The sequence below is a fragment of the Rhinolophus hipposideros genome (genome assembly GCF_964194185.1).
Source record: "Rhinolophus hipposideros genome assembly, chromosome: 11".
NCBI classification, from domain to species: domain Eukaryota; kingdom Metazoa; phylum Chordata; class Mammalia; order Chiroptera; family Rhinolophidae; genus Rhinolophus; species Rhinolophus hipposideros.
This window is the reverse complement of record NC_138057.1, coordinates 67,683,100-67,698,507: the sequence shown is the minus strand read 5'-3', so window position 1 is coordinate 67,698,507 and position 15,408 is coordinate 67,683,100. Positions and strand designations below refer to the sequence as shown.

General features: G+C 47.6%; 1 protein-coding gene across 1 annotated transcript in view; it reads right to left on the bottom strand.

The window, feature by feature from the left end:
• Positions 1 to 2,395: 2,395 nt before the first annotated feature.
• The window catches only part of PAPPA (pappalysin 1), a gene marked incomplete at its 5' end in the record, with an annotated part of 228,179 nt that continues 215,166 nt past the window's right edge, over positions 2,396 to 15,408 (bottom strand). Inside the window, one exon of the mRNA XM_081066643.1 lies at positions 2,396 to 4,004. Within this exon, the coding sequence (XP_080922769.1) occupies positions 3,897 to 4,004 (108 nt within the window). The 3' untranslated portion in view covers positions 2,396 to 3,896. The remainder of the gene's footprint in view (positions 4,005 to 15,408) is intronic.

Genomic DNA, 15,408 nt, shown 5'->3' with positions numbered 1-15,408 from the left:
TTGTGTCTACCTACTCCATCTGCAGAAGAAACAATTTCCTTTAGGAAGCACAAAAATCGTTTCTTTAATTCTTATTTTTAATCATGCATTTTTATTTCCTTTTCATCTCCTCTCCTATTAATTTCTATCTGTACAGTTTTGACCCCATCAATTTCTTTTTATTTTCCCACTTGAAGTAGTTCCAGAAAAAACAAACAAACAAAAAACAAAACAAAACATAAAACCTCAAAACTGTTAACTTGAATGCATGGTTTCCTTTCTTTCTTCCCTCATTCCTTTCTTTTCCCCTTCCTTCCTTTCTTTCTTCCTTCCTTCCTTCCTTCCTTCCTTCCAACACAGGTAAGACCTATAACAAATTGACAGTTACAACCAAGTTAAATCAAACCTGGAAGAGAGGTAGTTGAAATCTGTCTCAAATAATTATTTTGAACAAATAGCATTTAAGCATTGGCCAAGGTGGGAATAAGACCAAGAGAACTGTCTAGGCAGTGACTCAACATGCTGAAACCAGGAGTAGCAGCTCCATCCTCAGAGCCCTACTATTTGTGACCACTGATCTCTCCTTTCCGTAACACCCAATTCAGCCACCAAAATGGACTTCCCAAGGACTGTCTTCCCTTAAGAGGTGGTTGGCACAGAATCTGGGGGCAAGGGGTCATGCAAGTCCTCTGTGCAGGCAGTTAGGGTTGTGGCTTGAAAAGGCTTCCCAAGAGAGGGCTGAGAGGACTGTCTACACCAGGGGTGTCCAAATTGCGGCCCGTGGGCCAACTGCGGCTCGTGATCCATTTTTTATTGGCCCGCAGCAAATTCCAAAAATATATTTAGTTTACTTAAATAAACCAGGCAATACGTACTTCACCTCGAGTGAGTGGCCCGGCTGTTTGTATATTTTACCGAATATGGCCCTTGGTAAAAAACATTGAAAAAAGTTTGGACACCCCTGGTCTACACCATCTTTTCTTTCATGCTGCTAACGTGCTAATACTTCTACATTCCCAGAACCCCCACGTGCTTCAGGTCCCCTCAGCTGCTGACATACTAGTGCTTCAGAGTGCCTTCTTGTGAGTAGTCTACTGTCCTCAACAGATGACCGAAAGGGTAAGACAATGAATTCATTCCCAGCAGGAAAATGAAACTGGGTATCCGTGAGTGGCACAACTAGAGCAGACCCTCCTCCATTAAGGTCTGGCAAGGACCTATTAAATACACCTTCCATGTGGGCACGAGGCTGGTTATCAATCAAGTAGCCTCTCTTGCCTAGTAGCCCTGGCAAACATGCGAGTAACAGAATTGAATGATGGTAGGGAAACTGTGGGTGGATCTTTGCTCAGAAGGGCTCAACTTAATCTGTGAATCTGAAGATAGAAGTCAGCCTCCCGGAAACTTTGCTCAGCTGGAGAGTGTGGGGATAAACAAGGGTGAGAGTGAAGGAAGGAGACGAGGGTCACTTTAAGGGAGGCTGGTGAGGTTCTTCTGTGGCTCCTGCAACCCGCCATTGCTAATGCTGTCTTTGAGTCTCCAAGGCTTTTTGCACTGATTGGTGTAATAAAGGAAGTTTTCTTAGTTCATATCTTCTAACACCACACAGGAGGATAACTCAGCCAGGGCAAGAGAAGGGCTTTAAGAGTTGGCAAGAGTTCTAAGATACTAGAGAGGGGTACACAATGGGATCAATTCTTCTAGTATTAGTATTATTACTTTGCTAAAGATCAGCCCTGGTAATTACAGAAAAAAATGTCCTGAATATAAATGAGATATGAGTATGTAAGGAGGAAACATACAGGCTTTGGACCCGACCTTAACAATGGTGGCAGCCTCTCCATTCTGGCATTCAATCTCAAGAGTTTGTAATACGGTACAAGCCACACAAAACTACCTCAGCACTGTATCCTCATTTGTGGGCCCCTGTGCAAAAAGCCCCTTGATGTATATTTTAATGTAACAGACCACAGATGGCCAGTAAGTGTCTCCTCAAGTGTTTTTGGTCAGCTGGTAATTGCTGTTGGGAATGATATAGTAAGAAGCTTTCTGAAGTTATTTTTGGTCCCCATAAGAAAAAGGGCGATAAATGATTACCAATGCCTGCCTCAGATGCAAGAGCAAGGAGGGTCAGCCAACGTGCCTGGTTTTTCCCATTCCTATGCCAGACTTTGTTTTCACTGGTTGTCTTCTCTAGGCTTGACATGATTTGATTTACTGCAATTTTTGTGTGATACATTTAGTTTAGACCCTCCCATCACCTCTTTCTCACTTCCAGGCCTCAGAAATGATGTCAAACGTAACCATTCTCTCCCCCTCATTCTGTGTTAATCTCTCCCCACATTAATGAAAAGGAGTGGACGGGTAACTGGCTTTAAAGAGGCAAAGAGGACCCCAGAGAGGTGGAGGCTTCCACGTGTGTTTGACTAATTTACTCTGAAACTTTTGGAGGCTGAACATAGCAGAGGGAAGGGTGACCCAACCCCAGGTATGGATGGGAGTACTGGAGGATGGAAGACTATGGAAAACATGGTGACCATGTTGGGTTGTTGGGGACTGAGGCTGTGAACTCTGGGGCTTCCCTCCGATGGCCTCTGGAACAGTCTAGATTGACCACATCCGAGATGATTCTCTGTTTCAGAAGTGTAGCCACTGTGAGGTCCTCGGGACCAACGCCTGCTGTAGCCTGGAGAGGCAGGGAGGCCTGGTTAACAGTAGTAACTCAAGACTTCCTACAATTCTAACAGTCTCTGGGTGGCTCCAACATCACAGAACTTTAACACTGTTCCACTTGATTAGAAAATCTAACACTGGCTTAGACAATCCAGACTCTCAGCGAAGGCTCCAGCATCTGAAGTCCCGCATCTCCCTTCCAGGATGAGAAGCCCAACCATGGGGGACTTACCTTCTCACCAGGTGGGCCACTGAGGGTGTTTCTTTTGCAGAAGTGCTAGGAAGTGAGGAGCTGTGGGACAATGCGGGTGCTTTTAAGGCAGACTGTTTGGTTGTGTGGGGTTTTTCCTAACCCAGTCCTACCATCTTGGGGTACTCAATGTATAGGATAGAGCAGCAGGGAAAGTAGCAGCAAATGTGGTCCCAAGGCAAGATGTGGGGAATGGGTAGGTTCTGGAAGGATATTATGGCCTCACGCCTCAAGCAGGGGGCTGTTATAATACCTTGACATTGCAATTATAAGCCATTTCCAGCTTGGCCTAAAACCCTGGGGTTGGGGTAAATCCCCCATGGCAGCGGAAAAATTGGGGGGCTTTGTATACCTTGGATTCTTGACCTCTTTCTGGGTCCTATTTCCCTAGAAGGTAGGTGATCAGAGACCGTTTCACTTCTAATCCCAAAGGACCACACCATTGTGTGTGCCCTACATATTCCAAGCCTCAGGCTGGGAGCTATCTTGGCATCTCAACACTTGGTCTTAGCGGTTTTTGCAACTCTCTTTTTCCCAAGGACAGTGTTAGCTAGGAGCTTGGGAAAGGAAAGATTGACTTTGTTCCAGTCTAGTTCTGCTCATCCTCCAAAACTGCCCTCACACAGATGTTTGTATGGGTGCGTGTGCATGCATGTGTGCTAACCACAGATGTGCACACTCCTAGGTACAGGACATGTTTCTTGCTGTGGCCATGTGACAAATGGTTAGAATTTTAGGAGGCTCTGGGGCTGCACGCTGTATGTGTAATCCATCTAAGACTTTGGGATGGGATTCCATTCCATTCAACATGGCGAGACTTGGTTCATGCGTCCCCATTGTGAGTCCTTCCTGGGTGAAATTAAAGGCAGACCGGTTGGGTGCTAAGGATCCCTGGTGTGGAGAGGCCATTCCGTCGAGCAGCTGACTGTGAAATCAATACCAAAGGGATGCGGGTCCTGGCGCTGGGCATTCTTTGACCACTCCCTCTCCTTCCTTAGCCATGGCTGTAACCCCGGAGGTCTTTCCGGCTGTGTTCTTGGGCCTGGGGGTCCCGACAAGCACAGTCTCCTTGTAGGTCACAGGACATTGGGAAGGGGGTGACCTGCAAAGACAAAAAGAGAAGAGGTGAATCGGGGGGTTGTGTTGGAAGCAGGAACTTTCAGAGAGGCATTGCAGGATGCGGACAACCATTGGAACGGGGACACAGCAGAGTCAAGGTCAAGTCATGGCCGTGCTTCTTCCTTGCCCTCTGATCACTTTCATCAACATCACCATGGTCATTATCATCGCATCTTCCACTTCTGGTGGCATTTGTCATGGGTCAGGCAATGTGTTAAACACTTTCCCGAGCCCTTTGACAACTCTGTAAGAGTTTAGTACCTGAGATAGGTACTAAAACAATTACCCTTTTACAGATGGGGAAACTGAGGCTCAGAAAGGGGCAGACAATTTGCCCATAACGATAAGTGACAAACATGGTATTGAAAGTAGGACAAGCTACCTCTCTCTGAGCCTCGGGACCCTAGCTGTAGAACTATGATAAGAACCCCCTGGCACTGTGAACTCTATGGGCTGAATGACATCATGGGTGAAAAATCCTAATGTACCACCCCAGAGTCGGTTGATAGCATTGTACAGTGGAATAGCAAACTTACAGGACTGTTGCAGTGATCAAGTCAAGTAAGGATGTGTCTTTTAAGAAAACATAACTATCTGCACGCAGACAGTTTGGGGGGGCAATGATGAAAACAACAAAAGCATGTCTCAGCAAGCCGAGACCACCTTCTAAGGAGCTTGACGTTCTCCTGGTAGGGAACATGTCCCAGAGATTTTTGCATAAAAGTTGGTTGAAGGAACTAGGGAGCAAATCTGAGCATAAGCATTGTATGAGAGGCATACAATGTGTCATCTGTATATATTACAAAAGCTGGGGGAAATGAGAAATAAAAATTAAAATATTTTTTAAATTAAAAAAAAAAAAAGAAAGAAAAGTGAGAGGCCTCCGTTTCAGTTCCCACTCCGTCCCTCCACGTGCTCTGTGACCTTGGGCAGGCTTTCCTCTAGAAAAGAGCCTAGCAGAGCCAATGTCTTCCCCACGCAGGGGTTGACCTGTCTTTCCCTGCGTGAGCCCAGGCTGGGCTCACGCAAGCAGATTTCATTTCCTTGCATCATGACATTTGCATATAACTTTCCCCAGAGGGTCCCCCATCTGCGCACATGGATTTAATGACCTCATTCACCTCCTGCCGGGGCAAAGTGGCCAAATGCTCACCCAGCCTCAGACAGCATCTTTGTCTCTAGCCTGTGGGCTTGTTCTCTATATCTACCTCTTTTCCTCTCTGCCTCTTTGCCCTCCCTCCCAACCTCGCTCCCCCTGCTGCAATTGGGCAACAGTTACAATGTAGCAATGAACAGGAAGATGGAAGTATCAGCCCCAGCAGCTCTGTCACCTAACTGAGGTGTGACCTGGAGCATGGGACTTTTCTCTGAGCCTTAGTTACCTCACTCATTAAATGCGAAGAGTGGATGCGTACACCTCCCTGAGCTTGTGATAATGGATCAGTGAACTAAGTACCAAAAAACGCTGAGCACACAAGGCTTGGCATGTGCTCAGAGCTCAGCCATGTGTCTGTTGGTCTTGTTCCTTCTTATTTTCCAAGGCCCAGACACAGAATGAATGAGTGCCTGTTCGTGTCGCCTGCTCTCTAACTCTTCCCTTGCACTCATGGCTAGCATCTCTGCTTCTCTTTTCAATTTAAGTACCCAGGTGCTTGATGCTGGGTAGGCATTCTCACAGCAGCCTTTTCCAGGCAGCGCCTGCCTTTCTGCTTCCAACTCCTTGCTGTTCCCAGTTTAGAACGTTTTCTTCCCAGACTCCCTATCTTTGTAGAGGCTATGCCTCCCCTAAAATATTCTTTGGTAACCTCTTCACCTCCAAGAGGAGCACAAAATGTTAGCATCACAAAAGAACGTAGAGAAAACCCTCCAGTCCAAGCGGAGATACTGAGGGCAGAGCCAAGTCCACATGTAACAACTGAGGCTGAGTGGGAAGAGTACCACCCTGGGAGACAAAAGGCCGGGCTTGGCGTCCTTGCTTGCCTCATACTTGGTGAACAATTTTGGGAAAATCCCTTCACTGCCATCACCCAGAGTTTCTACATCTTTAAAAGAGTGATAAAAAAAAAAAAAACAACAACAACAAAAAAACACTGTATTTTATATGGTCTTAAGGATCAAACAAAAGAAATATGCAAAAGCCCTAGCACATGGCCTAACACTCAGGAGGTGCTTAATGCTAAATACACGTGTGCTGACTCCAATTTCCTACCAGCTCATATTTCACCATCTGTGACACCTTTCCTGCCTATTGTCCCCTCTCTCCCACCTCCCAGACTTGGGCAGCCTCTTTGTCCTGAACTCACCTATTCCTTTATCTGTCCCCTTCCACTGCCCTTGCCCACATTCTAACTTTAGAACGATCCAGTTACATCTAATGTCTCCTGCACAATTCCCTCGGTAACTCTTTCCCATTGGGCTCTATGACCCATGAGGGACAGTTTCACAGCTGATTTCTCCCTCCTGCTTCTTGTCGCACCTCACACAGCAAAAATCCAACAGCTTCTATCTCTTCCCATAAGACCCAGAGTCCTTGCCACGCGTTCAAAGCTTTGCAGGATGTCATCTCCACACGCGTCTTAGACCTCAGCTGGCTCCCTTCTTCCCCTCATCCAGTGGCTTGTTTATTGATTTCCTGGTTCCTCAAATACTCGCGGTGCTTTCCTACTTTTAAGTCTTTAGCCATTGAGGTTCCTCCCCCCGCTGCTTTTTCCTGACCAGCCCCTCTTCATCTTCTGGTGTCGTCTCTAGCACCACCTCCTCCCGCGTTGGTCTGACCAATGACACTCTCACCTTCATCCCACAGCTCAGCATCCTAGTCCGGTGCCCTCCTCGTACTGACTCACTTCCACGTGGATGCCAGGCCAGTCTGGGCAGCACGTCTGCTGTGGAACTGAGCCTTTATACCACAGAACAGGCATTCAGTGGACCCATGAATGGAGGGACACACGAATGCATGTATATACAGGCAGAATACAGTCAGGGAGCCCCTGCTCTTTCACTCCCTTGCTGGGTGACTTTGTACAAGTTCCTTCACTTCTCTGAGCTTCGTTCTCCTTAGCTCTACATTCAGATTTGATGTTAATGGTCTCTACCTTTCCATCTGTCTGAAAATCCTTCTCAGTCTCGCCAGGAAGGACCTAGAAATGCACATTCTCTACAAACCCTCCCTCGCATGTTCCCCCTTCTGCCACTCCCCCATTCCATCAGCTTCTCCCAAATCATCAGCTTCCAGAGCCCTGCCTCCAGTTAATTTCCCAGGCTGGTCTGGCCACTCTGGTTCGGCAGGCACAGAGTAACAATCTTCCTTCCTCTAGGTCAGCCCCGGCCATTTCAGCGTTTCCCCAAAGAAAGGTATCTGAAACCTAAAGGAAGGACCCCCAATCAGAATACAGCAAAGTCTGGGAGGTTTGAGCTCAGGAGGCAGATCTGGAACCTCCTCTCCAACACTTGCTTGAAAATGCAGCTGCGTTTCCTGAGCCCTCTCAAGGCTTTTGGGAGCAGACCAGCCTGGGTTCAGGGTGGGCTCCACACTGGTACTGCATGACTTTTGGCAAGTCCTTGGCACCTGGTGGACCTCATGTCCCTATCTGTAAGAGGAGGGTCGTTATAAAGGCCTCACAGGGTTCTGGGAAGGAGTCAATGAAATAATGCTGTCTCCACACCAGCTCCCACTGTGCCCAGTGCAGAGTGAGGCATAGCACTTGTTCCCTCCCCTGGCCCCTCCTCTCGCCTCTTTGAGAACTGCCTGTTCAGAGCCTGTCCTGGGGTCTCCTCTTGCCACAAGCTTCCTGCTGATCAAGGGCCTACAACTGGGAAGAGAAGGGTGGAGATGGCTAGCTCCATCTACCCTTCCAGATATTCCTAGGTCTGACCTGGAAAAGACTGGGGAAGCCTGTTCATATAGGTTCACACCACTTTACACACACACACGCGTGCACATGTGTGCACAGCATTTCCTGAGGGCCTGCCACGTGTCAGATGGTTTCCACGTGCTAGCTTGTTGACTCTATACAACCTTGTGAGGCTATCATTATTAGCTACCCATCTTGCAGATGAGAAAATAGAGGCTTCAGAATGTTGCAACAAAACAAACTTGCCCTGAGCCTCTCTACCGGTATATACGTAGATGATGCAGAATTCTAAAGCCCACTCCAAACACAGAGTTTTCAGCTAGTAGGAGTAAGGGGAAGACACCTTCTTCACAGCCTGGCCAGGCTCACTGCTGATTTGTCTACTAGCCAACAGCCTTTTATCCCTTATTAAAACTCGGGGCCTGTGAACTCAATGTGCATTGTCTTACTCTTCCCAACGATCCCAATAAGGCCCTATTCTTCAGATCCCTGTTTTACATCTCAGAGGAAACTAAGATGCAGAGGTGAGTCACTGGGCTGGCAGGAGGCCTGGCCTCTGCTTCCTGTTTGTAACCATTCCTCCACACTGTCCCTCAAATGGCAGGCAGAGTGGGAGTCAGGGTCCCCTTTTCATAGAGAAAGAAACAAGGCCTGGAGAGAAGAGCCACGTCCTGATAAAGTCTTCTCTTAGCAGGACTCCCAGATTCCCTGACACCCCCAAGCAGCTTCCCACCTTCTCCCACAGATGGCCTCCCAAGAAAACCTACCACCCACAGCACAAACGCGTGTGGTGGCTAGTTTACATGTAGGATTCCCAGCACCATGTGGCTAGGCTGTCCCACAAATGGCTTGGCCACCCACTCTGGGATTCCGTCAGCAAGCCCAGGTCAATGACTACAGGCCAGGATTATCTCCTTTTCCCCTCTGGGCTGGAGAGGTTGCTTAGCTTCAGGTCTTTCTTCCTCTGGGTGAGCTGCCCAAGCTGACACCTCCATCTGCATGTGTGAGCGGCTCAGAAATGCAGCCCTGGCCAATGCCCCACAAGGCCCTGGCTGCAGGTCTCACCCGAGGCTGGGAGACAGACAGAGGCTGGATTCTGACCCAGAATCAACAGGGGGGTCACAAGCAGAGAGTATGCCCTGGACGGTCTGAAAGCCTTGACTGTTCCCTCCCACTGTGGGACCTGGGGCAAATACCATTTTGCCATGCTGAGGCTCAGGGCACTCAGAGGGTTGACGGGAAAATGTAATGAGACCAAGCAACAAGGTGTGACGTTGAGTACGAGGGCTCCCCTGGAAGCTCCTTGCGCGGAGGGTGGATTCGTGCCTGGCAGAGGGCAGGGAACAGTCAGTGAATGCAGAGGCTTGTTTGAATGTGAACAAGTGGAAGATAAAATGGGGGGTCGGGGGATGCCAGTCAAGTGGAGAAAAGCACCAGCCTAGAAGGAGACGGGGTTGACTTTTTCCCTCTTATTGACTTAGCGCTTGCTATCCAACAAGTTATATACCCTTTGGGGAGCTTCAGTTTCTCTATCTGTGAAACCGGACGTAGTAAGAGTCCTGTCACAGAGAAGTGTTTTGGATAAAGTATACAGTTTAAGTAAAGCACTCAGCACCAGGGCATGGCATATAATACGTGCTCATTTAATGAGGATGGTGGCGGTGGCAGTGACGGTGACCTTGGTATTGGCAGTAGTGTTGCCGATGTGGTGAGAATGGTGGTGATGATGCTGACAATAGTTATGGTGGTGACAACTTTGGGGGATGGGCGAGTCTCATTCCTTCTCAGGAACAAGCTGAAAATGAGTGTCGAATTCATCCACATGAAAAGTCAAAGCTACACCCCAAACGAGGATCTCAGAACACTCCAGAAGCCAGTGCTTTTGGACAAGGAGGAATTCATTTAATCTGTTTTGCCATCTGCCTGTTATCTCTTCCTAATCTTCCAAGTTAAGCACATGTATCACCTCTTCCAGGAAGCCTTCTAGGATCGTCTCGGCTGATTCAGTGCTTATAATCATTGAATACCCCCATGGCTCTGTGGATAACATTCAAATGTCCTGGTTTGGCTTATAAAAGCCTTGCACGTGCCGCTAGGCTCATCTCTTACCCCTTCCCATTCTTGTACGGTGCTCTAGTCGTACTCAGGGAATTATATAACTGCCTTAACACTCTCCTTTATGTCTGGGACTTTGCACAGATTGTGCCCTCAGCCAGAAAAACTCTTTCCTGGCTTATGCTTACATTGGGTCATCGTCCCACTCCTGTCACCTGGGTAAGACCTACTGTACCTTTCACATCTCGCGTCTGGTGTGGCTTTCCTCAACTCTGCCAACTTGCTGTGTTTCCATTAGCACTTCCTAGACTCTCCCTGCCTGACCATTAGTCCACAAGACATGAACTCAGCCTGGCTACCACCAGGTGCGTCTTGCTTGTGGCCAAGCACAGTGTTTATCACGCAGCCTCAGAACCTGGAATAGATGCATGTCCTTGCCCTCGTGACATTGTCATTCTAGCAGCAAGAGGGGTAAGGATTGCCAGATCATAAGTGATAAATACATTTTCTAGTATGTGCCCAAACGGTAACTGTTATGGAAGGAACAAAAAGAGGAAGCCAAGGTAAGTGGGCGTGGGAGTGCCAGGAGGGATGTAAGGTGTGGGGTCAGGGTGGGGATCATTGAGAACATGACACTTGGGTGAAGAGCTGGAGGAGGTGAGGGATGAGGACGGATGGGAAAGAATGTTCTCATCTAAAAGAACAGCCCGTGACAAAGGCTGTAAGGTGGAAGAATTCCTGGCCTGTGCAAGGGACGTCAAGGAGTCCAGAGGACTGGAGTTAAGTGAAGGGGGGGGCCAGTAGTTGGGGGGTGAGGTCACAAGCCTGACAGGCCGTTGGGAGAACTGGTTTTACTCTGAGTAAAATGAGGGAGACACTATAGGGCTTGGCACAGAGGTTTGACACCATTTGATGCATTTAAAAGGACTGGTCTGGTTGCTAAGTCAAGATGTAAGAGCCACTGATGTACATCCCTGATTCCGGCCCTCAGCATCCAACCCTTTATCGTGGCCCGTCGGCTAAGAAGGCTGCTTTCCATCTAACGACTGTGATTGTCTTCCTATATCCTACAGAATGACTAGCCTTAGACCAATGGGCTACATTTGGTTTTAACATCCTTTCCTAAGAAAGTATGTTTTCACTTAGACTTGGCAAGTAAATACCCCAAGCCTACGTTTAGTGTCATCAGTTGGGCGTGCCATCCTGTGCTAAGACATGTTTACGTAGGGTTGACGACCTCTTACTCTCTTCTGGTCCCAGCTATGACTGGCCTTCAAGTTCTCGCTCAATGACCACCTCATGCAGGAAGCCATGTGGAGAGTCCCGAGACCCGAATCTAATCCAAATATCAAGAGATTAAAAACCTAAGGTGAACTCGACCTGTCCAAGGTCGCAGAGCTAAGTCAGAGAGCTGGCACTACACCTCCACTCACTCCCCAGACATCTTCCAGAATCAGCCTCTTAGCAGCTGCCTGAAACATGACCATAATTATTGTTCCAGGCCACCACACTTTAGAAAGTTTTGGCATGTTGAATGTGTTCAGGTGGTTTCCCCTCTCTCTGTTACACCCCCAACGCATGCTTCCTTAGAATTATTCCCATTATAAAGGAATACTTCTTCTTGTTAGGAGGGGAATGTGTCTCAGCAACCATTCTGGAAATCTGCTCTGTATTCAAGACTCCTCAAGGCTCCAATAGAAAAATATTACTGCTGAGAAGCTGAGCCCTGCCCCTTCCTGTCTGCCTTGTGCTGCAGACAGGTGTCTGGGTGGGAAACTGGTCACCCCGTCAGACAGAGTTTCCTGCACTGTCTTGTTCTTGTCTGTCAGCTGAGTCCAGGTCACCCCACAAGGCAGATGTGGGAAACAGCTGGTGTCTGTAGAGACAAACAAGGGGAGGAAGGATGGAGGAATCAGGCAGACATCGTTCTGGGCCAAGTGACCGGGGAGGCCCCAGGCCTGGGGACTGGGAAGAGATTTAAGTGGAGAGTTGGCAAGAACGAAGTCTGGGAGAAGATGCTGAGCGTTTAACCCCAGACCCCGAGGTCATGCCCACGATTCCCATCCAGTAGGACTCTGAAACAAGAAGCCAGGGGAAGGGGAAAATGAAACCTCACTGCAACAAGATGTTCAGAACAGGGGTTAGAGGCAGGTGTTACGTGGGTTAGACTCACTGGGTTTGCATCTCATCTCTACCACTTCCTGGCCAGTGACCTTGTAAGTCTCAGCTGCGTCATCTATAAAATGAGAATAAGACACCTGCCAACAGGGCGACTGTGCTGCTGAAATGAAATGGCCCATGTAAAAGCAGTCAGCATTGCACTTGGCAAATGGGGAGCTCTTGCTACATCGTAGCCACTCTTATTTGTTTGGAGTCAGGAAACGCTAAATGCTACTCACAGCTCTGTCACCTCCACAGCTCTGCCATCTCGAACAAATGATCCCACCTCTCTGAGCCTCAGCCGTCTACCTTGCTGGGAGGTGCTGGAGTCCAGGTGAGATATTCTACACAGAGATTACAGCCCATAGCCAAGTACGTACATAGTATGTGCTCAAGTCATGGAATTACTCTAATGAAGAAGGTACATGGGGCAGGTCTGCCCTGTCCGTGAGCTTCTGAGGGCCAGGCTGGGTGCTTATGGCTAGACAACGTCCCATGATCTGTGTCCGGGGTCAAGAGTCCAGGAAGGAGCAGCAGGTGAAGGCTGAGGGGTGAGAGGAAGGAATGTGGACCCTCTTCTGCTCCGAGGCCGCCTGCTGTGGAAACTGGACACAAGACATTTTTCTGCTCAGGGGAAACACCTGTCTGGGACTTCAGCGGTGCTTGGCAAGGCTGGGAGCCTCAGTTACTGCCCACCCCGTCTTTGCTGCTGGGGAAAGCTGCTTTCACCTTTGCCAAGGGGAGGGGTCCCACATCCAAGGTTCCCTGGCAGTCTGGGTTCACAGTGAACGTCTCCAGCCAGAACTGGGATGGTCATGCCCAGGTACTCTGAGGACAAGGTCCTACCCCCACCTGCTTTTCTCTTCCGAGACTCAGCCCGTGCCGGAGAAAGAGCTGGACTTGTGAGTCAGACAGAACTGGGTTCCACTTTGGACCTCGGCATTTGCAACCCCCGTGAGTATTCTGAGCCACAGTCCGTTCACCTGTGCAGTGGGGTAATAGCAACCTGTTGGGCCTGAGATGAGGATTAAAGGAAGTCACGGAGGACAAGTATCTGACATACAGCAGCTCACGTGGGGGTATTTTATAGCCCTATAAAATAGCCCTTTCTCTACCTACCGCCTTTATAAACCAGGCTATCCCACGGAGCAGTTGGGTGTGTGCAAGAGAAAGGAGACAAGTTTCAAGACGTTGAAGTTTATGTAGAAGTTAGACTGGGAAATTTAAATTGTAGGAAGAATGATTTGAATTTGAGATTCCTTTCTTCTCCAGAAGTCAGACTTCCAGGAATCTCGAATCTGAAGAAAGCCCCAAACACTTCTTACCAGCTAATTACTACGGCCAAGCCATCTGCACCAGAAAGAGGCCGTTCAGCTGTAATCCATACGTCACACATGGTTCTAACAGCTCTCTCCATTCTGCCCCAACCACCATTCACCTTCACCAGGAAAACATGGCCCCATATGAATGTCACTTCCTCGGGGAAGCGGTAATATCTGGCACCTCTTCTGCATTGACCCTTCCACGAAGGTAATTACATACATAGTTGGATACCTCACTGGTGAATGTCTGGTTCCCTGAATAAGCCACGAGCTTTCCCAGGGCAGGCACCACGCCTGCCGTGCACACCCAGCCTGGGCCAGTGCTGGGTTTCCTAGACATGCCCAATGAACATTCGTCTCGTTGCATGAAGGAAGCTTGGCCATCTGCATTCTGCAGCCTTGGCTGGCCGGAAGAACCATTTAAGGTGGACGAAGACAATCCTTTTAACACAAAAAGCCATAATTTATAACATGGGTAGAAAAGAGAAGAAACGGGACTAGGAAGCATATTCAGAGGTAGCAAAGAACTGACCCTGGGTCCCTTAGAGAGGAGGAAACTCTCATCTCAGGGCCCTGCAGCCTGGAATCGCTGCAACTGAGCCCAGTATAGAAACAAAGTCAAATGGCCATTTGGGTCTGTGTGTGTGTGTGTGTGTGTGTGTCTGTGTGTGCATTCAAGTGACTATAATAAATTCGAATCTGCACCTGAACCTCCATCTCATGACTTCATGTCCTTACCAAACACTCTCTAGAAATAGCAATCCATTTCAGGAAGTTTCCCATTAAAAAACAAGCCAGTTTTATTTTGTATGTTTTAGTATGTGAGTTGTACGCCGTGGTAGTAAAATTATTTTAATCTGAGCTGCTCTTTCACCAACTGTTGGCGTCAGATGAATCACGTGTCATACGTTTGTACACAAACTTCTATTTAAGACACAAACTTCATTGTCCATTCTCTTTTAAAAAGGGCTGACTCCAGTGGAGTGACATAGACACTGCTGTACCCTGTACTCATTTGGCGACAGGTACCAAGAGCCTTACAAATGTTCACACTTTTCATCCTAGCTATTTCGATTCTAAGATTCAATTGTAAAGCAATGAGCAGAGTTATAAAAACATTTTTTGAGTAAATATAGAATTATTACTTATCATTGTGAGAAACTGAAATAACCCAAAAGTTAAAAATAAAAGTCGCAGGTAAATCATACATCATAACCATATGATAAATAAATAATAATACAGCAACATATACAGCTGAGAAGCTTAATCTAAGATCAGGTAATTCTTATGTGCAAGCTACCCTGGGCTTAGTAAACAAAACAGAACAAATCAAGAATCCAAATTGGATACGCAGATATATAGGTAGACACAAATACCCACATACTTTTACACAGAATAAAAAGTACCAAAGGAAGACAGCTGTTCATGTTTGGGTTGTAAGATGATCAGTGAATTATTTTGTTATCTTCTACTTTCTGGATTTTCCCAAAAGTAGAATATATATTGTTTCATGATTGGGAAAAATAATAAAATTTGTTCATAGAAAATGAACAAATTATTCTCCTGTAATTTTAGCCAAAAACATACAAAATAAAAAAGGAAGGGGTAGCCATGCTGAAAAGCGTTGCCTATACAGGACCAACTGATCCCAGAGAACCCCATCACCTTTATTCATCGACCAAAAGGTACAGTAACAGTCCTCGGATTTGAGGGTATCCCTTGGGTCTGGCTCTATCCATGCTGCATTTTAGCATCAAATCATCTTTCTTGAAAGAACTAATTCTCTTAAGGATGTTGCAATATAAAGGGACGTGGCTGGGAGGCCGAGAGCCTTGCTCTGTTTTTGTCACTCACTCTGCTACCTTGGACAAAACATTCCTCCTTTATGGGCCTCTGGGTCCCCATCAATGAAATGAAGGGATTAGACCAAATAATCACAGAGGGCTCTTCCACTAAAACTGACTATGATGCTTTGCCTTTCTCCTCTCAGGAACACAGT